This window comes from Gouania willdenowi, chromosome 9 (genome assembly GCF_900634775.1).
Source record: "Gouania willdenowi chromosome 9, fGouWil2.1, whole genome shotgun sequence".
Taxonomy (NCBI): Eukaryota; Metazoa; Chordata; class Actinopteri; order Blenniiformes; family Gobiesocidae; genus Gouania; species Gouania willdenowi.
In genome coordinates, this window is record NC_041052.1 from 21945060 (window position 1) to 21967246 (window position 22187).

Consider the following 22187-nt stretch of genomic DNA (forward strand, 5'->3'; position numbering starts at 1 on the left):
AACTTTGTCTTAACCAGACCGGTCTAGACATTAGGGCTCCATGTCCTGTCTATACACAGACTGTTTTTGCACACCACACTGGTACCACCTCTGTTATTTACACACTCACCATGCTAATTTGCTAAGCCTGTGTGGAAATAATGTTAATCTAACCCAAACAACCCAAGATTTTTTCAAGACATATTGTGGGAGTGTGCTTTCCTTCACTTCCTTCTTCCCTCCTTTTTTTCTATTTCCCTTTCACTCGAGCCACCAGCATACCATCTTTAGCCATCTCGGCTCCACTTCCACTTTGTCAGATGGCAAAGTTGTTTAGGTTGGACTCGTTCCTAACCTCTACTGCTCAGAAGGCCAGAGGCAAATTCACAGTTTTAAGGTTTGAAGGGATTCTAGCCTGACAAAAGTACAATCATATAAAAAATGATAGTAAATTTGCCTTTCTGTTATCAACCACCCCTTTACAATTGTAAACTTTCTATGGACTATATCTTATACATATCTGTGAGTTCTCTTTCCTCATGTGAGCAGTTGGTCAAAGGTTCTACCATAAATCCTAATCCTTGTTCTTTTCTCAAGTGTTACTCAGAACCAGTTCTTCATTTCCTGCTCCTAAATACAGTTAAAGATTGTCATTTCTTGTCAAGGCTTTTTTGCTGCATACTCCTCAGTAATACAAACACCATTAAAGTCATTCTGCCAACATCTTGACCCTCCAAACAGTCCAAGCCACAAGTCTCATGTTGGCTTTTAGAGCTGTCCACAGCAAACTTTTTGCTGCTTCGTCATCCATCATCATTGCTGCCCTCTGCTCTCCCTCCCTCCCTCTTCCCTTCTCCTTCTCTCCCCGTAGGGTGAACAGCCGTGGTAATGAGGGCCCCTTGTGCCCTGCCTGCCTGTCCTGTGTCCCATGGTGCAAGTGGGGCCCTGTTGGACAAGAGCCAGACTACCTCAGCCTTCCTAGCTCATTATTCTCATTACCTTGCTTCAAATCAGCGCGGGACAGGTTGCTGGGATCTGTCCACAGCTCCTAAAAGTCCATGCTCATTAGCACCGCTCCAGCACAAGCTCACTTTCCAGAGGTGGAGCTACTCAAAAGGTGCATAAGTGCTGTACCAAAAGCCTGAAGGTGAATCGGCTTGATTTTGTATTCATACAGATGAAATACATACATAAATTCAACTGGTGTGTTCATCCCCATGGTTGGAAAAGAGGGAGGTATTCCATGGTCCAAATGTAGCTGTTGGATGGTAAGAGTGTTTAAAAGAGCTAGAAAAACACAGCAGTCCGGTAAGAGGGTAAAAACAAACACGCCTAAATTGCCCCTCTGTACTCTGGTGGTTTGGCAGGTTGTGAAGGCAGCAGTGGCTTTGAGGAGGTTTGTCCCAATGAAAGGGCCAACTGTGCAGATTGCTGCACTGTTTGTAACTCTGCCTGAGGGGAGCATGGTCTCTCCCTTACACCGACTGACCAGACAAACATCTAACCCTGAATATACCTATACTTACATGTTAGGTAATGATTGGATGTGTGTGTGTGTGTGTGTGTGTGTGTGTGTGTGTGTGTGTGTGTGTGTGTGTGTGTGTGTGTGTGTGTGTGTGTGTGTGTGTGTGTGTGTGTGTGTGTGTGTTTTCGAAGAGATGAGATGCCGTGTGCTTCCCTCCTCAGTGGTTTGGCTTCTGACTACAGCAGTGACCACATAATATGAGTAACTGCTTACGGCTGCTGCAAATGACAAGCAAATGCCAATGAAGTGCTGGAAACAATGACAATGATTAAAATCACACCTTCACCTTTTACTGTATAAACTATTATCTGATCGAATTTGGTCTTTAATAAACCCTGAGAAACTGAGAAACAGACACATTCAATGTGGCACTTTTCCCAGCACACATGATATTTCCCATGAGCTCAGATGTAATATTAAGCTGCGAGTGCTTCAATTAAAAGTTGAAAATGTCAGACCTCCACTGCAGTGTGTCAGAGGGCCAAGCAGAGGTGGAGGCATAGAGGTGAAATGAGGCCGGCGTTATTAACATGAAGCCCTCGTCTTTCAGATGCCTTAATCTCTGCTGTGGAGCTGGTGTAAGTGCAACTCAGTGTGTGTTAGTTTGTAAGGATTTTAGTTAAGGTACTAAGGAGGCTCCACCCTGGTACATCCTGCAAGTTTATCACTGCTGCAGGTACCGAGGCCTGCTAGTGTGTGAGCTCAGGTTACCCGACCCTCCGACCCTGCTGAGCCACAGGGAGCCTTTTCTATACTTAAAAAAAAAACAAGCTACATCAACTCATTTTACATCAAACGTTCCCAGCAGCAGATTTAGTGGGGTTTCAGATTTATGTTAGTTATTCACACAGATCCATTGCCTGGGTTTCTATGTAGAGTCATTTTTCCACGGCTTTAACTTTTGTCTTTGGATGCCAGGCTTTTGACGTGAGATTAGAATTCTTCTCACAGCATTATCCAAGACATATATATAAAGTAATTTCCGTGTTTGTTTTTTATTGGCACATCAGAAGTAGGCTCTCTCAGGTAGGTATACTAATAAGCTTACGACTGCAGGAGATTATCATATTTTTCCTGGTTTCAGCATTTTTGAGAAGCACTTCATGGGTGGCAGCTCCCAGTGGCATGTGGAACTAATATCCCTCACCCTTACCCACCCTTCCCCTTACACAGAATAAATGTCTACAGTATTCAGGCTGAAGCCGCAGCATGTGGGCTGTTGCTGTAAAGCTTTACTGGGATGCACTGTGAAACAGCACACCTCAAAAACATTGGTGGGAAACACACTCAAGTATTTCTTGGGTGAAAGAGTCGACCGTTGAAGTACAGTGTTGTTTAATAGAGAAGAAAAAGATATTGTGCAGACTGCAGCCTCAGTAGTGTATTATGTTTGATCATAGCAGATAAAGTCATGCTTTTAAAGAAATTCATGGCAAGACCTCAATGAACCAATAAAATACTACTATAATGTTGGGGCCAAGTCTGGAGAAACAGACACAAGCCAATGTAAGTCAGGGGAACTTGCATCATTTTCCTGTATGATTTTAGTTTATGACCCAACATGATGTGCATAACCTTTCCCAAGAAATAATCTCATATTTTACTTGTCTCACACCTCATTCAGAGAGATTAGGATCCTGTTGAAGTGCATTAGACCCAGACCAATCTGACAACCCAAAACTTCTGCCAGATACTCTCTTATCTTGTCGCGTAGAGTAGGGTTTACCTGATATTGAAGGAGTGAAGAGTAATTATGCAATATTTTTAACATAAATCTATGATAGCTGTTCTATCACCCTCCCTGCTGGAACAAAGCCTGTGACTGGATAAATGACAGAGTTCTTTCAGATCAAGACAAAGATCAGAGGTGATACATAGTCATATAATCTAAAGCTAATGATAACAATAAACCTTCTGCTTGAGTTTGTGCAGCAGTGAAAACCAAACAAGGAGTAAAAAGAAACTAGATACTCACAGCTTCTCCAAAGCATGAAGTCCAAAGAAGGATCCATTTCTCAGAACTCGGATTTTGTTGTGGCTTAATATTCTGCAAAAAAAAAAAAAGAAGTGAAAATGAAAGTTAGAAATGTAAGGCATGGACCCAGTCAAAACACAATAATGGAAACAACCATCTCAGGAAGAACATAAGGCCAAAGTGAAATGTCCACTGGGGCCATAGTCACATGAGAGATTAGCTTGATCGGAGGAATTAGCCCAAGATGTTTCCAATGTAACCAAACACAGAAAAGGATATCAAGATTAGGAGATAAGCTCTAATCTCCTCAATCGTTTCACATACATCAAAAGAAAGCCTTTCCACAGCAAACAAATGCCATGTTTTTTTTTGCTATACAGGTCGTGGCAAATCTTTAGCATCATTGGGCTCTTATAAGACCAAAGAGTGGTCTGCTGTAGGACCCCCAGGAAAAAATGATACAAGCACTTTGTTGGACAACCTACATATAAAATATAGTAATGAGGAGCAGATTGAAGTTACAATGCAATGCTTAGGAAACATTTATATTAGTTGTCTTGATGCCGCATCACCACTCTCTAAAATAATTAAGAATGGAATAAAAAAAAGCACAAGTAATGCAATAAGCCTGTTGTTTAGTGTTGTTAAAATTGTTAGTAAATCCCCAAATGTCTGAATTTAGCTCCAATGATCATCTCCCAATACCAGTTCAGAATCTTCTAGATCAAGGAAATCTTTCAATTTATCACCACAAATAAAGATTTGGTGCAGCATAATTTCAAAATATTACAAATACTGAATTGTGTAAAAATATTATGTAATATTATATGTTCAGAAAGCTTTGTCAAAAACATCACTGCTTTTATTCAAACAGGAAATCAAAAAAATATAGACGTAACTATGCATCATTTCAAATCCAAACTCTCGCTGCCAATGACGTATATGTACGTCAATTGTGTTTTTCAACGGGGGTTGCTAGGAGACAGTGTGACGGAGCTCTTCCATGAATATAAGCCTTTTACTATGATGTAGTGACCAACTGATGCCATGTAGGTGGCAGCAGCTTACCTTTGGATGAGAGATTAGCCATGATAATCACTATCGCTGGGGAGGGAGAAGCCAGGGACGAGGCAAAAAATGGCGCTACGAGGGAAGATTGTGAAGCTCCTAGCAGCTCACTCACACTCGAGCAGAGCATGTGTGGACTTAAGTGGACTATAGAGAGTGTCGCGATCGTGAGAGAAAACGATCAACAAACCGAGGCAAACGGTGAAACTTGGCATGTCTGGGAGGAGGAGGAAGTTGTGTGTGTAGCGATTGATGGGGGAGAGACTTGGTGGAAGGCCTAAATACAGTAAGAAAACCATACAACTCTGGCCCAGATAGCAAAATAATAATTTTGCCATCAAAAGCCTGGTTTCAGTGTTATTTTTGTAAATTTATAGAAGGAAACCAATGTTGAGGTGTCAATAAAGCAAAAAATAAAATAGTTTCAAAGTCACTGATGGGATTTTTCAGAAAAAGGCTGTTTTCTCAGCTTTTTGCTCAGAAACTAGCATTTTGTGTTAAACTTACCAGTATTCAAGTGCTGAATAAAGAAGATCAAAACAAGCTAGAAACAACATTTTTAATGAAAGTAGAGAGTCTATTTTTTCAGAATCTGGTTTCAGATTTTAGATTGTCATAGTACAAAGTATTCTGTGGGTCTTTAAAAATTTGTCAAAATGCTCTAAAATGGCTGGCAGTGAGGAGAGTAGCTGTTCTGAAGATGGCTGGCGGTGAATGAGTTAATCCTTTCAAAGACATTTCACTGGTACCACACAATGAGTTAATGATAACCAGCTATAAACAATGTGGAGGAAAATATCTGTTTAATAAGAGTTTTATTTTGTTTTTCTAAATAAAATTATATTTAACATGTGATTAAAACATGTTTAAAATACTTTTCTTATGATTAACTTACCACCAGTCAGTATATATACTGCTTTGAAAAAAGCAGTATATATTATATTATATATATTATAAAACAATTTTATAGGGTTTGAATAGATTGATAGCTCCCTTTCAAAATAAAAGAAGCTTTTGCAGATGCAGATGCAGATATACATTTATTATTTTTGGACTGTTGGAGAAATTGAGAGAAAACCCTAATAAGCAAAAGTCAGAGCATGGGAACTTCTTATAGAAAAAAAAAAAAAAAAAAAAAACTCAGCCCAGTAAGTACAGCTAGAGTTTTTGCAGCTTTATAGATGTTTGTGAACAGCTAGTCTAATCCTACCTAATAAAACACAAAAACTGCTGCCGATTGGATTACTTTAAGAGTCAGGGTTTTTCCACTTATTAGAGGGTGATGCTTTCAGACCAAATTAACTGAGAGACAAGCTTGGGGTGGAAAAACAAATGTTCTAAGAATGACATATGCATCACAATTTTAAGACAGGATGGGGTGAGTAAACATTCGAACATGTAGCCAGGTATTTCAACTTAATTCATGTCGAGATTGACGTGAATGATGGATGGATGAATAAATTCTGCATTTGAATCACTAGTGCCAGTAAATCCAGAGACCTGTGCGGTACACCTCTTATCATTACACAGCCTTCAGGTTCACAGCACATTGTTTCCCTCCACATGCTGCTTAATGAGCTGTTTGTGACACAAGTGGGTTCCTAATCGAGAGTGGAGCAGCGTGTGTGTGCCCCTAAAAGAGGGAGCTGACTGTGAACAGGCTGTGAGATTTACAGATTCACAACCCCCCCCCCCCCCCCCCCCCCCAAAACATCCTGCCACATCAATAAAAACTCTGCGCCTTCCAACTCCATCAATGGCCAGATTTATTTATCCAATCAAGGTCCAAAAAAATGACCTGGTTTTACTCACTTTTTTGCTCTTTACTGACACAGCATCAGGCTGATTTCAAGATGGAAATGTGTTTTCAATCATGTAGAAGACAAAATAATGGGATAATGGATGTTGTTATTTTCCCTTGAAGATGTTTATTATATCGTGATTAAGATTCTCAAACAGTAATCATGACAGTAAACTTAATAGTGATTATGATGAGCAATGCAGCCATGAAGGATTCTTTAAAAGAATTGCAGCTGTTACACAACAACAACAACAACAACCCAATATTGTGTTGGTCCTCGTCTAATCTTCAGTGGTAGGAGAATTCATTTGGAATACTTTTCCTTGTACTTTTCGATAATGATAGTTTTTCACCTGCAGAAAACTATAGCAAAAGAGTGTAAATGTAAATAGATGCATGATGATGAAAAAACAACAATCAGATCTGATTTCCTTTTCTTCGGATTTTTGGGAAAATTATTATAAATGTGACGTCTTTTTAGAACACACTTTGCAAATGATTAAAATTATCAATTATGCACAGAGTGAGCAGTCAAGATTAAATAGAAAAAAGCTTAATTTTTATTTTCATAGGATTGTTTTTTGTCCCTTTTATGGCTCTTATTGATATACACTATAATGAAACAGTGTGCATGATTTTTATTCATCATCTTAATTTGTGCTCTGTACACAAATATGTGTATTCAGTATGTCATAATGTGGATTGCAGGAGTCTATCTGAGCCCACATTAGCCACAAAAACACTTTGCAAACCTCTTTAAAAGAATATCAGAATTCGAAAAGAATGCAAATGAATAAATTGGAACCAAAGCTCAATATATAAAAATTATTTCTGTTAAAACAGCATAATCTGTTTTCCAAAGCATTAGTACATTTTGTGCATGATAACAGTCATTGCATATGGGCTGTGAATGAAGACAAAGAAGAAAATGACAAAAACTAAAAATCTGACTCGATAAAACCAGACACGTGAGCAAATCTGAAGATGAGGAAGGGTCAAGCATTGAAATGCACTGATTTAGTGAGATACTAACAATGTTTAAATTATCCCGGAAATGCTAGAATGCCTCTCCAAAATTTTTACAAGCAGCTGTGGTCAAAAACTCACTTTTAATCTTCGGACTCATATTCCCAGGTCGTAGTTTAGACCATAATTCAAACGATAAGGTGACATCACTGTGTTGAATCCACAGTGATTTGTCAGAGTTATTGGGTCAAAAGATTCTAAAGTACACGCTGAACTGAAGCAAGCTCTTGAGGCGTAGCCTCAGTTTGAACCTTGAGTTCCAGGTCGTGGAGTGTCTCACTTGAATTTGGGTGGAGAATCTGTCATATAAATGGATCCAGGCATGAGATGAAAGCTGCAGAAGACCCAGGACTGCCTGAATAATTCAATACAGATAATAGAGGAGAAAGTCACATCTGGCTAAGAAACAAGGCATTTAATTCAACACAGGCCGTTTGGATGCAGACAGTTCCTCTCGGACTGAGACTATTCAGCAGGAAAAAGAAACTATTAGTCAGAGGATAATTACACATGTTTGTTTATGAGTGGGTTCTAACAGCCAAATTTGTGCTTGTTTGAAAAGAGCAAAGTGACTGAAAGAGACTCTCAATACTGATGCCACACAAAAATGCACAAATGTGTTAATGGTATACTGATGATGTGCACGAATCTTCATATCACAGTTGTCATGTTAACACATTTTAGTGACTTTGAAGAATGAGCTTAAGCTATAAACTCTTGAGAAGGAATTCCTCCCACATCAACAATAGAAAAATGAGCAGAGTTGCAGAAACTTGGGGACTACTGAGGGTTGATGTTTGGAGTCCAGTCAAAGTGAAGGACATTGTTCTTTCATAAACAACACACAGAGCACTGCTCTGAGAAAGAGAAGCAGGCAGAAATCTGTAAACAGACAGAAATAGTCTGCATTCCCATCAGGCTAAACAGGAAACCCAGCCAATTAGCTGTTTATTCAGAACCCGGTTTCAGAGGTCAGGGGCTGCCGAGCGAGCGTTTCCTGGACAGGCGGTACAGCATCCGGGGGCAGGTGACAGCCGAGGCGTGTGAGGGGGTATCCTTCCATCACTGGAGGGTTAACAAAGCTTCACAAGCAGCAAATATGAGTAGCTTTGTAGTTATTAAGGTCCTCGCCTTCAGTTGGTCAAATACTTGTTCAGTGCTGTGTTGCCACTGAGGCCTGACCGTACTCGAGTGGCTTCTTTCTGTTCGACATAAGTGACAGATCAAATGGCAGATTGAGTTAATCTGCTTTCAAGACCTGTAATGCTACATGCTACACAGCACGGACAGCGTGTTAACTCAGTCCAGACTATGGATGGTATCTCCGGGCTGCATTTATCCTCTCTTATTCACTTAACCCTTACAAACCACAAAGGCCTCTAGAAATCAGATGGGCTAATTCAATCCATCTAATCCAGGCTCAAAAACAGGGGCACATGTCAGACAGCGGGGTCTTGTTCAACCATTTTATGTGAGATCAGAAGGCAGAAGGTCATATGAAGAGAAGCAGGTCAAACAGAATATTTATGGGTTAAAGATGAGGACAAGATAGCATCATTTTACCTCTGGAGAAGAATGTAATATTTTCACTGACATTTATTAATTTGTTTGCAGGATTATGTCAAAATGTTTTACAAAAGATAGACATTACGAGAGGAAAGATTCTATCAAATTTTAAAGCGGATATACACTGATTTTGGATTCTTTTGAAAAATCAAAGAATCCCCATCTCTCATCATTAGCGAAATTCTAAAAATTAAAAATTCAGTTAGTAATTAACTGATCTTTATGAAATCTGACTCAGTTTTTTTGGGGTGGTGCCTCAATTAACACATTTCAGGTGGATCGGATTCAGATTGCACATTTCATTGAGATTTTTTGAAAAAATGGGGATGACCATATGTTTGGACCTACTGCATCGTTACTGATGGGGAGAGAAATTTCTTACAATGCTTAAAAGTGTGAATGCTCATGGTACAATAATCACTGATCCTGATAACTACTGATATCTGACAAAGAGGAGACTTGCTGCTTGACAGAGGTTTACTTTGCACTCTCTGAGTGCTTCTCATTTTTATTATTTTTTCAACAGTTATATCACAATCGTAGCAACAACGTAGCCTGGCAATAAGCCACACCCACTTCCCTCCTTTTTGTAAGAAAGTGGGTATGACAATGCCAACATTTCTGCTCACTTCCTCGGTTTGAAAGAAACCGAGCCAATCAGAGCCGTACAGAAAGAACATATCTCCTGCGCCGAGCAGTGTCAAAACAAACATGGCGCCCGCCACGGAGAAGCCGCTCAGAGCTGAGCACTGTTATGTTTGAAAAGACCTGGATATATCGTTAAAACCACAACAAGAAGAGGCTTTTAAACCATAACTCTGTACCATACAACATGCCATTTTCCTCTGCTGGCTCCGTTTAGGGAAATAGATCTACACTTGTCGCGCTATTGTCATCATGTCCGCTCTTTGTTTAACTGGTTACTCTGCGCATGTTTGTCCCTCCCCACTCAGCCCCCCAGAACCCAAACGCCTGGTGAGCGCTTAAAGGATTATTGCGTGTATTAAACTATGAATAATAAAAGGAGATTAGGATGGATTCCAGGTGAGAATCAATGTGCAACCTACTGCAATTCAACTGAAAGGTTGTTTTCCAGAAACCAAGCGCATCAAAGATTATGTTTCAATTGATTGATTCAACAGAACAATCAGAATGTAACTGCTAAACAAATGTGTAGAATGCACCCGTCATGTCTATTTGGGTTGTGTTGTTTCATGTCAAGTTTCCCTATTATGGTCGATGTTTCAAGGTCAGGTGTCTTTGCTTAGTGAGCCACCGCTGTGGGAATAGAAAACCAGTAAGAAAACATCTGCTTGATGGTTTGAGGTAGGTAAAACACATCCTTCCATCTTGTGTAAACCACAGATAAAATCATCTGCAACTAAAGGATCCCTGTGTATCATTTGTGTTTGCTAAACACACTCTAGGGTCTTATGTTCACACATAAGAAGCCTATACAGGAAATGCTTTGGCCACTTTTTACATACAAATCTGGACGGTAATTGAGAAGTATTTGAGTAAATACTGTAGCTTTTTTTTTATGTATTAGGGTACTTTCAATTCATAATTTTATGTACTTCAAATCAAAAGCATAGAAGGGACCCTATGAGAGAATTAGCTACTTTTAATTATAATCTACAATCTGCACATAAAGCTACTACAAATGATCAATGATGAAAGGGAACAAAAGCCCCTTAGATGCGGCTGCCTGTTACACTTGGAGCATTGGTTAGCACCCTGAGTCCTCGATGGACAGAAGCACTGCAGGTTCAGCACAATGAAGTATTAAAACAAGCAAATGAGCCACTGTGTAAACAACATTTAGCTCTGGTTAGGTCTTTGAGACTTGAGAACCACATGCGGGGGGAAAGACAAGAGCCTCTAAAGTGGCTGGTAGTGTGGCATAAATCCAGGGCTCAACCAGAGACCAATGGGAGCCAAATAATGAGAGTGATTCTAAATGAAAGTCTCAGAGTGCAAGTATTGAATTAAGGCTGCTTTAATTAGCATACCAATTTGATCATGCACATGCTGCTCCGCGTCTCAGCAGCAGTTTAGTTGGCATAAGTACAGCTTAATGAGGCTTTAGCCCTCAGGCACTTTGCATTTGATGGAAGCAGCACAGTTATCTATTTCAAACTCAGTATGAAGCATTGAGTCGGTTAATTACCATTTTAATCCATCTATTTATTTATGTTGCTTTTGGGGGGAATGTTATACCTTTTACACTAGAGATGCATCCAATTCACCACACCTTATTAATTTATTATTAATAATAATATTATTATATTTGAGTGAGATGTCTCACTATGGGATATATGCCGCCACGTCATATCTCAGAAGCCATATCTCATTACGCCAATCCTGTTTGGCTGGTGAAATGTATTCATCCGCAACAGGTAGTCCCACCTACTATAAGTAGAGGGGGGAGAGAATACAGCGCCATTCAAATAAGCAAACCTCGTCTCACTCATTTAACAAGAAGGGCTGTCTGGTCAGACATCTCACTCATATTACTCAGAGAACCGGGGTTATGTAAATAACATAGTTCTCTTTCATAACATTTATTTCAATGGCTCACTATAGGATATGGAAGCTCCTGGATTGCAGACAAGCTTATCACGCGCTACACCAGCCCGCAGGGCAAGCACTGCTCCGATAAGGACAGGAGAACTGCCCATGCCACACACGGAGCGGAAACATCCGACCTGTGAAACCAGACAAAAGTAAGGAGCGAGGACCAATTTGCCACCACACAAATATCCTGAACAGACACTCCCCTGAACAAGGTCAAGGATGTGGCTAAACCCCGAGTCAAATGTGCACGCAAGCCCACAGGCGACTGCAAACCTTGACTTGTATAAGCCAATGCAATCGCCACCACCATCCAGTGTGACAGACGTTGCTAAGTAACAGGCATCCCTTCTTCCCTTTATGGGAGATGAAGCGCTGATCACTCCTCCTGAAGCTCCCTGTCATATTCAGAACTTGAGCCAGCAATAGCTGCCAGCTACACTTTCACCATGGTGAAAGCCCCTAGTTTGTCAATCAGTTCCTGCAGGAATGACAAAATCACTCCCACAGAACACTGAAAGGGGGTGTGTGCGTGTTCCAGCCTGAGGCACCCTGAGCAGACCTAATGTGTGTCCCGGCCAGAGATTTTGTTCCCACACCTGCAGAGGTGTCTGGGGCCTTTCCCTCCATCTTCAAATCTGTGCTGGCACATGGCTGCTAACCGCTAAACTAACGGAGGGCTGACATCCTGGCGACCAAGTGGAGTGGCAAGGGCGGTGTTGGCACTGAGCCGCCAACTGGTGTGTTGCGTCCGGTGATCGACAGCCGTGGTGTGGCGTTGAGTGATGCAGTAAGCCGAGCCGAAGACAGGTGTGTCAGCGGTTGGCTATGGACGGCCGTGGAAGGCATTGAGGCAGTGTAATCCCAAGCATGGAGGTAGGGAAAACACTGGTTGACCTGGTATAGTCGAAAAACAGAAAAAGGATATTGACAGCAGAGTCCGGCGACGGAATACAAAAGGAGTCCACCTGTGGATGTGAGATAGCTCTGAGTGAGAAGAGGTTTTTGAATGGCCCTGTACTATCCGCCCACTCTACTTATAGTAGGTGGGACTACCTGTCGGGGATAAATACATTTCACCAGACAATCAGGATTGGTGAAATGAGATAGGGCTTCTGAGATATGACGTGGAGGCGTATATCCCATAGTGAGATATAGAAACAATTGTTATGAAAGAGAATACAATATTCTATTCTTATCAATTGGGCTTCAAAAACTTAATGACTTTCCATACATTCAACACGCTTTTTTTTGCTGAAACTTGTATTTAAACCTGAGATCTTTAATTAACAAGGCAAAGATGGTGCCCAGTGCCAGCAACAGCTTTCAACAAGTTTATTGGTCTGCACCACAGACTGGTCTAGTTTTAATGCCACAGGCCTTTGCTGTTGCAACCCAGGTGTCCCATACACACAGCTGAGTCACAAAGGAGATTAAATGAGTTAGAACAAACAAACAAAAAAACAATTACAGACTGAAAAAGTTAATATAATGAATATAAAATGAAAGGGCAAATAACTCTAGAAATCAACATTAAGTATTACTTGGAGAGTTTGCATGTTCTCCTTGAGCATGTGTATGATTTCCCACACAATGAAACATGCTTACTCTGTTTTGCGTGTGTGTGTGTGTGTGATAAACTCTGTATGTTGTGTGCCTAAATAGGCTAGTAAACTGTCCAGGGTGTAACCTGCTCTCAGATGGGACGTCCTCCTCTGTCTTGTAATATATATCACAATCACATGATACTGTATATCTATATCTTCTTTAAGATTTGATGAGGAATTTGAAGTTGATGATTTTAATAGTGCAAATACAAGCTGGAATAATGCGTATTCCACTAAATATAGAGTTAAGAATAGGAGTTTGTTAGCAGGTTTACTATGGTAAGAAACATTCAGCTTTGCCAAGTCTTTAACAGGAAACCCAGGCAGACCTGTTTCGACAGTGCCAACCATTTTCTTTAATTTATGTACCAGCGTGAGGTGAGGTTACTTTCCTCTGAAGCATTTTGCATCCACATTTTAGGTATTTTTATATTTGGCAGCTTGTGTGTGTCATTCAAAGGCAAGCAGTAACCAGTAGTTGTGAGTAGATGGAAGATAATATGTTTTGAATAAAGTGTTTAATTTTGACTGCAATGTTTGAGGTTTGGATAGACTAAGTGTGGCTTCTTCTTGTTTATACTTTTGGGAAAGTAAATTGTCATTTCAGGAAATGTGTGTAAGCAGACTGTGGAAAAATAAAACTGTAAAGATTTTATGTTGGCCTTGTCTGTGTCCTCCAACCCAACTAAAAGATGGAACAAATGGTTTGTGTGTGTTGCCGTTAATGCAGTGGATTTGCAACTGAGCTGACTGGGACTGGCATTAGCTCTTTCCAGAGTAATCAAGCTTATTATAAGGTATATGGGTTAATTATATATTGAACTTAGTGCTTCAATCAATTCATATTCTTCTCACAATTTCTCCTACTATTTATATAACTGCATAAACATGGCACATCAAACGGGTGGGATGCTAATTCACAGAATTGTATACAAGAATAATTTCTGTATACATAATTGTTCTGTGCAGTATCTTTGCTTTTCTTAGCACAGCTCACTTCTGGCCTGATGCTTCAGATGTTGTTCCTTAAATGTGTTGCAGCCATTCTCACAGTTTGGGGGTCACTGCCCCAAGTGCCCCTACTGCCACAGGGATCACGGGCTTTGACCTTCCACATTTGCTCCAGTTTTTTGAGCCCTGGTACGTTTCCACTTTCTTGTATTCCTTTTTACTGATGTTGCAGTGTGCTGGTATCTCCACATATGTGATCACTGCCCTCTGCTAGTGTTTGTCAACCACCACCATATCTGGTTGGTTAGCCATGAGTTGTTTGTCAGTCTGGAAATTGAAGTCCAGCAGGATCCAAGCCCTGTTGTTCTCAACCACCTTTGGTGGTGTGTCCCATCAGGATTTGGCAGCTTCCAGTCCACACTGGGTACAGATGCCACATCTTACATTCAGCAGTCAGATCAAATCTATCACAAAAACAGCCTTCTACCACCTAAAGAACATCTCCAGAGTGAAAGGTTTAATGGCTCAGAAAGATCAGGAGAAACTGGTCCATGCTTTTATCTCCAGCAGACTGGACTATTGTAATGGCCTTCTAACAGGAATCCCCCAAAAGAGCATCAAACAGCTACAGCTGGTTCAGAACGCTGCAGCTCGGGTCTTAACCAGAACAAAGAGGTCAGAACACATTAGTCCAGTTTTAAAGTCTTTACACTGGCTCAGCCTCAGAATAGACTTTAAAGTTCTGCTGCTGGTGTATAAATCTGTGAACGGGTTTGGTCCAGAATACATCAGTGACATGTTAGTCAGGTATGAACCCAGCAGGTCTCTCAGATCTATGGACACAGGTCAGATAGTGGAGCCCAGAGCTCACAGTAAACATGGTGATGCTGCTTTTAGTTGTTATGCTGCAAAGAAGTGGAACAAACTGCCAGCTGAGCAGAAGTCAGCATCACATGTGAACATTTTTAAATCAAAGTTAAAGGCACTTTTTTTCTCTACTGCGTATGATTGAGAGAGAGATTTTTTGTCATGTTGTTGATGTCATGATGATTTTACTGATGATTTTAATTGATTTTACTGATGATTTTAATTGATTTTACTGATGATTTTAATTGATTTTTAAATGTTCTTATTGATTTTAAACAATTGAATGTTTTATCATGTAAAGCACATTGAGTTGCCTTGAGTATGAAATGCGCTATACAAATAAATTTGCCTTGCCTTGCCTTGCACTATCCTAGCCACTTGGTTGTGTCTTTCCATGTAGGTGGATACCCCCTGCATCTTAAACCCTGCTACTATGTGTGGGGCCATCTCAGAAGCATCTTTGCACAGCTTGGGTCTGATCTGCTGTGGTAGAGCCTTGCCTCTATGGCTCTTGTGCTGCCATGGTTACTGCCTCTGTGCTGTCAGTCTACACTTTTCCAGTCACTGGTAGGGCGTCTGATATCAGCCACTTCTATTTGACAGTGGTATGCTCCATGTAGGGGCTTGTCCCTCCATGTTGCTCTGGTCTGGTGATTTTCTGAGACATTCACTGAGCAGCCTATCTATTGGAGAATTTTCTGGATGCACTTCTTGAAGTTTCATCCTGGACAGTGGCTCTGATGCTCACTAGTCCTCGGCCTCCCTCTTTCCACTTAGTGAATAGCCTCAGGGTGTTGATTTCTCTTTCTTTGCATACAGCTTGATGTTATCCGTGTAGGGCAGGTGACTGATTATTTCTCCATTTGGCAATTGGTATCTATAGCCAATCTTGTTGATGCTCTGACTGAAGGGGTTGAGGCCTCTGTAGAACTGCAGTGGTGACAGTGCATCTCCTTGGTAAATGCAGCACTTAAAGCTGACCTAGGCATTAGGCTTTAAATTGGCTTCCAAAGTGGTCTTCCACTTTCTAATGGAGTTATTTATGTTCTTCTTTGTCCTGTTGATTTTGTACAGTTCCAGACATTCCAGTATCCATATGTGTGGCATTGATTCATTTTCTGGTAGTCAAAACAGGCAGTGCAAAGGTCAGTCTTCCTACTCTTGCAATCTCAGGCCATTGCTCCGTTAACCAGTAGTTGGTGTATGGCTCCCCTTCTGTTACTGCCAATGCCATTCTGTGCCTTGGTCATGTATTGACTTATGTGCCAATTTATCTCAGCTGCTATCCTGCATGACAGGAGCTTTATTGTTGTGGAGAGACATGTTATTTTCTAGAGGTCGGCCGATATATTGACTTTTTGCAAGATCGGCCAAAAACTAAAAATGTATTTATTTTTTTGACCATCACCAGCCCTCCCTAACGAAGGAAAAGTTGATTATTTTAAAGTGAGAGTGAGATGTGATGTAGTTGTGCATATGGTGACAAGTGTCAAGCTTAGGTATAATGGTGGTGGCTGTGAACAGAGGGAAAGAGTGAGTGGTTACACCTAAAACAGGCATTTAGTTTAAACTGATTACTTGCACATTGTATATCTTTGTCATGCTTTACTGCTACTTACCCGTCCTGTACTTTTTGTTTTACTTGGTTGTGTACAGGTATATTTAAAGTTCAATAAATGTAAAGAGTTCTATTGGTGTATTTAATTTAATTTCTAATATATACATTTATATCATATGATTCAGTTGTCTTTCATAATCAATGTGCTTTCAAAAAAATATATATATTGGCCTCAAATATCGGCTTCCAAAATCGGCTTTAGATATCGGCTATCGGCTTAATTTTTTATTTATTTTTTTAATTCTTTTTGAAAATCCCATATCGGTCGACCTTTATTATTTTCCATAAGTTGGATGGGACACATCCCTTCTGAATGAGTACCATCCCTCAGCAGCTGGTTCGCACTGTGGCGTTCATGGAATGCAGTTAGATTCTTCTGATAGTTTGTATGGATCATTTCAGGGCCCTGTGTTGTCAAATACTTTGACACTTTTCTGGATGTCTGCCATTGAGATACTTGGTTCTCATATATATATATATATATATATATATATATATATATATATATATATATATATATATATATATATATATATATATATATATAGTTTGACTTAAATATTTAATATTTATCACAATAGTGTTGCAATTCTGTTCAATAAAGAAGTTCTACGACTGCATAAAATGTGGAAAAAGTGCCTAATCAAACTAACTTTCAAAATAAAATCCCACTTTTAGACCCGACCCACCAGTTGTGAACCGTTACTCTGATGGAAGAAACAAGAAGTGGAACATATTGGGGGAGAGCTGAAACAAGAGAGTGAATGAACAGAGAGACTGGGAGATGACTGTCATTTTTGTTACTATAAGTAGTTTTTAAGAGGCCTCCAGCCTATGCTGCCACTTCCAGCATAGTAGGTCCATCCAAATGGCTTAACCCTTTCCTTGGAAAAAGACAAAGAGCCACCTGAGCTGGTGCTCCCAGGAGCCCTCTGCACCCTGAGCCTGTCTTCAGAGAGTCGCAACATTGAATGTAACAGGGAGACTAAATGCCCTTGAGCACAACAAGCACTTTAGCAGCAAATACACGTCAAGATGTGAATGTGCCCATTGTGGCCTACCCACCAGAGGGCTTGTAGCAGTCACCAGGGTACACTGCCAATCTATAAGCTTCATTTACCGCAGGTCATGGAAAGAAGTAGAGTTGAGCCGGATACTCGGCTGAAACAAGTAACCGGTACGGATAAAGCACTTTTGCATCTGAATATTATATGAGTAATACGAGTCAATATCTGTGCTCGGATTGAATGAAAATTCTCATTGGATTGCTGACTGTGTCTGCGTTCTGTATCAGTCACAGAGCTCCTCCCCGACACACATACATACGTATATGTTGCTGTCTGATTGTGTCCCGCAGCAGCTCCGCACTGCATGCTCACTCACTGACAGCTCTGTCTCTGCGCAGTCACTCAAGTTTGCGGTTCTTTTCCTTTTCCGTTTAGGGTTTTCTTCAACTTCAGGTTTGTTTTTATTTCGGTTTGTACGTATTTATTAAACAGTAGAGTTCTGGTAAACATAAGTTCATTCAGACGTAGTGCTTGGTCGTATGCGACTTGCGTTGCGTCTTTGCCTGTCGGAGATTTTTTTTCTTTTTGTTTTTTTAACCAGTGACTTCACTTCCTTGCTGTATTTCATAAAAAAAAAATAAAGGTACTAGTGGTATAAATATTACAAATTAATTAAGCCACACAGACACACACACAATAATAAATGAGAAAAAAATCACACTGATCATAAAAAAAAAATTTAAAAATACAAATACATTACATTTTGCTTCATAATTTCAACGGCATGTGTTGCATTCATTGTTGCACAACTTGTTCTGTAAATAATTTGTTTGCTATTGTGATCAAAAGCATTGATCTGAAGCTCAATGCTGATGCTGTCCTGTAAATAGTTTACTAATCAGAAATAAATGTAACCATTTCTGATCAACTCATATCAATTGCATGCTTAAAATAACATACCAGTTAAAGCCCCGCCCATTTCAAGACAACCCCACCCACTTCCGGGTTAATTTCCATCCACTTCCAAGATAGGCTCCACCCACTCCTAGTACAGGTGCAGATACTTCATATGGTTAACGGATACAGATAATGCTGTATTCGCTCCTCCCTAGAAAGAAGCATCCAGGTAATTGCATGCCAAATATTTGTAAATAATTTTCCAGTCTTGATAAAGCATATTAGTGACCAAGAAGAGAAAGGAGGTGCAAAAAGACCACAGAATGTATAGTATGATCAATGTCTTACATGTGTTTGACCAAAATTGGTCAAGAATTTGTGAGGAAATATTAGAAAGCTATGATTTATCATCATATGTCGCTCCTTCAGACTCAATACAGGGAGTGTTCTCTGCATATGATACGTACAACCGCTTATTATAGAGCACACTGCACAGTGCCTGGGTTAGCAGGCAGGGCCAGAGAGAAAGGTTCTGTGGTTTGTGGCTGCATGTGTGTGAGTGTGTGACCGATCAGATTTATTTCTATGGAAATTGTGCATGTTTAAGAGTGTGTGTGTGTGTGTGTGTGTGTGTGTGTGTGTGTGTGTGTGTGTGTGTGTGTGTGTGTGTGTGTGTGTGTGTGTGTGTGTGTGTGTGTGTGTGTGTGTGTGTGTGTGTGTGTGTGAATGCGTGTGTTTGTGTGAGTGTGTATGTGTGCAACGGAGCGAGTGTGGATAAGTGACCCAAAAGCTAGTAGTCTAAAATTAAAACCTGGGTTTTTGAAATGCCTCTAATTAGAGAGGGAGGACTGAAAGCCTATTTTGAGACATGTGGCCAAACACGCCCATCCCAAACGTGTGTGTGTGTGTGTGTGTGTGTGTGTGTGTGTGTGTGTGTGTGTGTGTGTGTGTGTGTGTGTGTGTGTGTGTGTGTGTGTGTGTGTATAGAATGAAGGTCTCCCACTTCAAGAGAGCATTATTAGACAATATGTAAAAGTTTGTACACAGGAATTGTTGCTGAAGTACGTTTTTACACACAATTGTTAAAGGCAGTGAAATTTGACAACATTAACAAGTTCTTGCCAAAACCACCAGCTAAGGGTATGCACGTGAACCAGAACGCTCTTCCTGTAACACTGCAAGAAATTGTTACGTTTAGTGTCAAGATAAACCAAATTGGAAAGTTTATGGCTCCAGAGCAGGAACATAATAGGCAGTTTAATCACTGTCTAAAGTGTTTTTACACATTTAATGAGGCACTTTGGTGAATTTTGCAGTTTGAGACTGATTGGAATTCAGTGTATGCCTGGCTGACATTGTCTCATTGTTCTGCCTCATAACCAGCCTCTGTTTTCTGATTCTCTGCAAAGACCACTGGGAAATCAGGCTACTTTTACAAAAGAATAGCTCAACTCTTTCTGCTCCAGATAATCAGACTACATTAAACTCGCTGAAAAGGAGGTTTTTGTTTCAGCAGAATATCAAAGTTGACCATATTTCAGTCCTAATCACCTCCAAGCATCCAGAATCAACACCAGAATTTACCACAAATTATCAAACAATGCAACAGCATAAATCACCAAAGCTTGGTAGACCAACCAAAATATTGAGACAATTTCATTGGAGGAAATACACTTTCAATAAGTTTATCCAACCATGGTTTATTTCATCAGTGTGAGCCTAGGCTGAATTTCACAACTCCCAATAACTTTTTAGCAGGAGCAAGGAACCAAATCCATACCTACAGAAAAAGCAGAATAAAGAAAAACTGTGACTGACATACAGCGCACATTAGATACTTCATGCCAAACGCATTAAAAAAAAATTCAACCCAATTCTAAAAACCTCAACAGACACATTTTTACCATATTTTGCGGTATAGAGCTCAGTGCTGTATTGGCTGCTTTCGGAGAAATTCACAATTTCCTCAAAAAGTCCACAGATAAGCCACTCCTTCACATATTGGCTGATGAGGGTGCCATTCAAAGGTTTCAGCCAATCAGAACGTGCATGTAGACGGGCTGCTACTCCAGTTCCAGTATTGGAGATTTATGTGTACTCTGATGAGTTTGAACTTATAAGTTGCCATCTACCACACATCCGTTTATCAGTCCATTTACAGATTTTTATGTAAGTTTTTACAATTACCATGCTATTGCTCAGATGCTCCGCCCCTTTACAGCCGATTTCACTGAACAAAAGTGTGCCGACTTTGCCGACTGATTACATCCCACAACACAATGTGCACAACTGTAACATTGCACTCAAATTAAAATAGTCGACCCTTCCATTGTCCTACCCTGACTCCCTCTTCCCTGTTCCTTTTCCCCTCACTAAGGTGTAACACTGCCTGTAGCTGACGTTGTCAGTGTGTTTAAGTTGCCATGACAACATGCGAGGTCGATTTTATTATAGTTGTTATATTTAATTTTGCACTCAACTATAGAATATCTGCTTTGATACTGTCATTTTAATATCAATGTATTATTTTATTTATTTTGTCCGTGATATTTGTCCTGTTACTAAAGTTTATTGAGAGCGACGTAATTGTGCAACGGACGTTTACCAGAAAGGACTCAGCGTTTACGCGGGTTTCAGCACAGAAAAGATACACTCGCTATCTTATTTTTGCTCCTTTTTTTCTGTTTTTCATCAGGCGAACACGGTAAATATTGTTTATTTGATGCTTATGAGTGGTTTAAGTTGTATGTGTGACATTTTATATGGTAATTTGTGTCAAACTGTGAATCGTTTTTGTTATTTCAGTTTTCAGGGCGCTCCACCCGTCAAATCTTCTGTGAAGATTAAACCTTTGAGTGGACGTCAGTTTGTCTCGTGAACTTTTTTGAATGACCGACAGTTATACTGCCCTCTTTTTATATTCTCCCTTTAATAAAGTTCTTTTTTCACCCTTACTGAGGGTGGGCTGGTAATGGTCACAATTTTTCAATAAAATAAAATTCTTTATTTAACTGCAGTAATAAAACATGTATGGCTGTCAAGAAAAGATTGCACTACATGTAATATTGACCTTCGACAGCATGTGCAGAGAAGACGAGGTAAAAGAAAAAAAAAATCCACTCATTGACCGCTCTCCCGCATTAGCCGCATCGTCAACTTTAAATGAAAGAAGTGGCCTGTGCAGTGGAAAATAAGGTTTTTATCTGCATTTTACAAACTAATGAATACATTTATTAAACTACTAACATGATTCTACGTGTAAAAGGAGCCTGGAAGGGTGAAATTGACTTTAAGTAAATAAAAACCCTGAAAAAAGGAACAAGCGGGTCAGAAAATGGATGGATGGAAATTAAAATAGCTAGTGTTTACATCTTATATCAACAAAAATGATTTCAAAAACCAACACAGCATTATGTGATTGCATGTTTAAGGGCTTTGTCCTTCTAACCCGGTCACTGACATCTAAATAGAGTCCCATCTCCACATTTAGCCTGAGCCACAAAATGTCAAAGGTTAAAAACCTTCAATGAACCAAAAAGTTGCATTCAAGTCCAACAGCTGCTGAGACCACATCAATACTGCAGTGCACATGACAGATCCTTCAGAAGCATGTGGACAGTGAAGCTTTCATCCAAAACCTTGAGTTTAGGGAACAATGTGGAAAAGGATTCTTAGAACTCCAGTTTCTTTCTGACACAGCTCTAAGTTTAAATATGAACACTTTCA

General features: G+C 40.0%; 1 protein-coding gene across 2 annotated transcripts in view; it reads right to left on the reverse strand.

The window, feature by feature from the left end:
- The window catches only part of adgra2 (adhesion G protein-coupled receptor A2), a 54438-nt gene that overhangs the window by 24731 nt on the left and 7520 nt on the right, over positions 1 to 22187 (reverse strand). For both annotated transcript variants that reach the window (XM_028456712.1, XM_028456710.1), the window contains one exon: positions 3480 to 3551. In XM_028456712.1, the coding sequence (XP_028312513.1) occupies positions 3480 to 3551 (72 nt within the window). The remainder of the gene's footprint in view (positions 1 to 3479; positions 3552 to 22187) is intronic.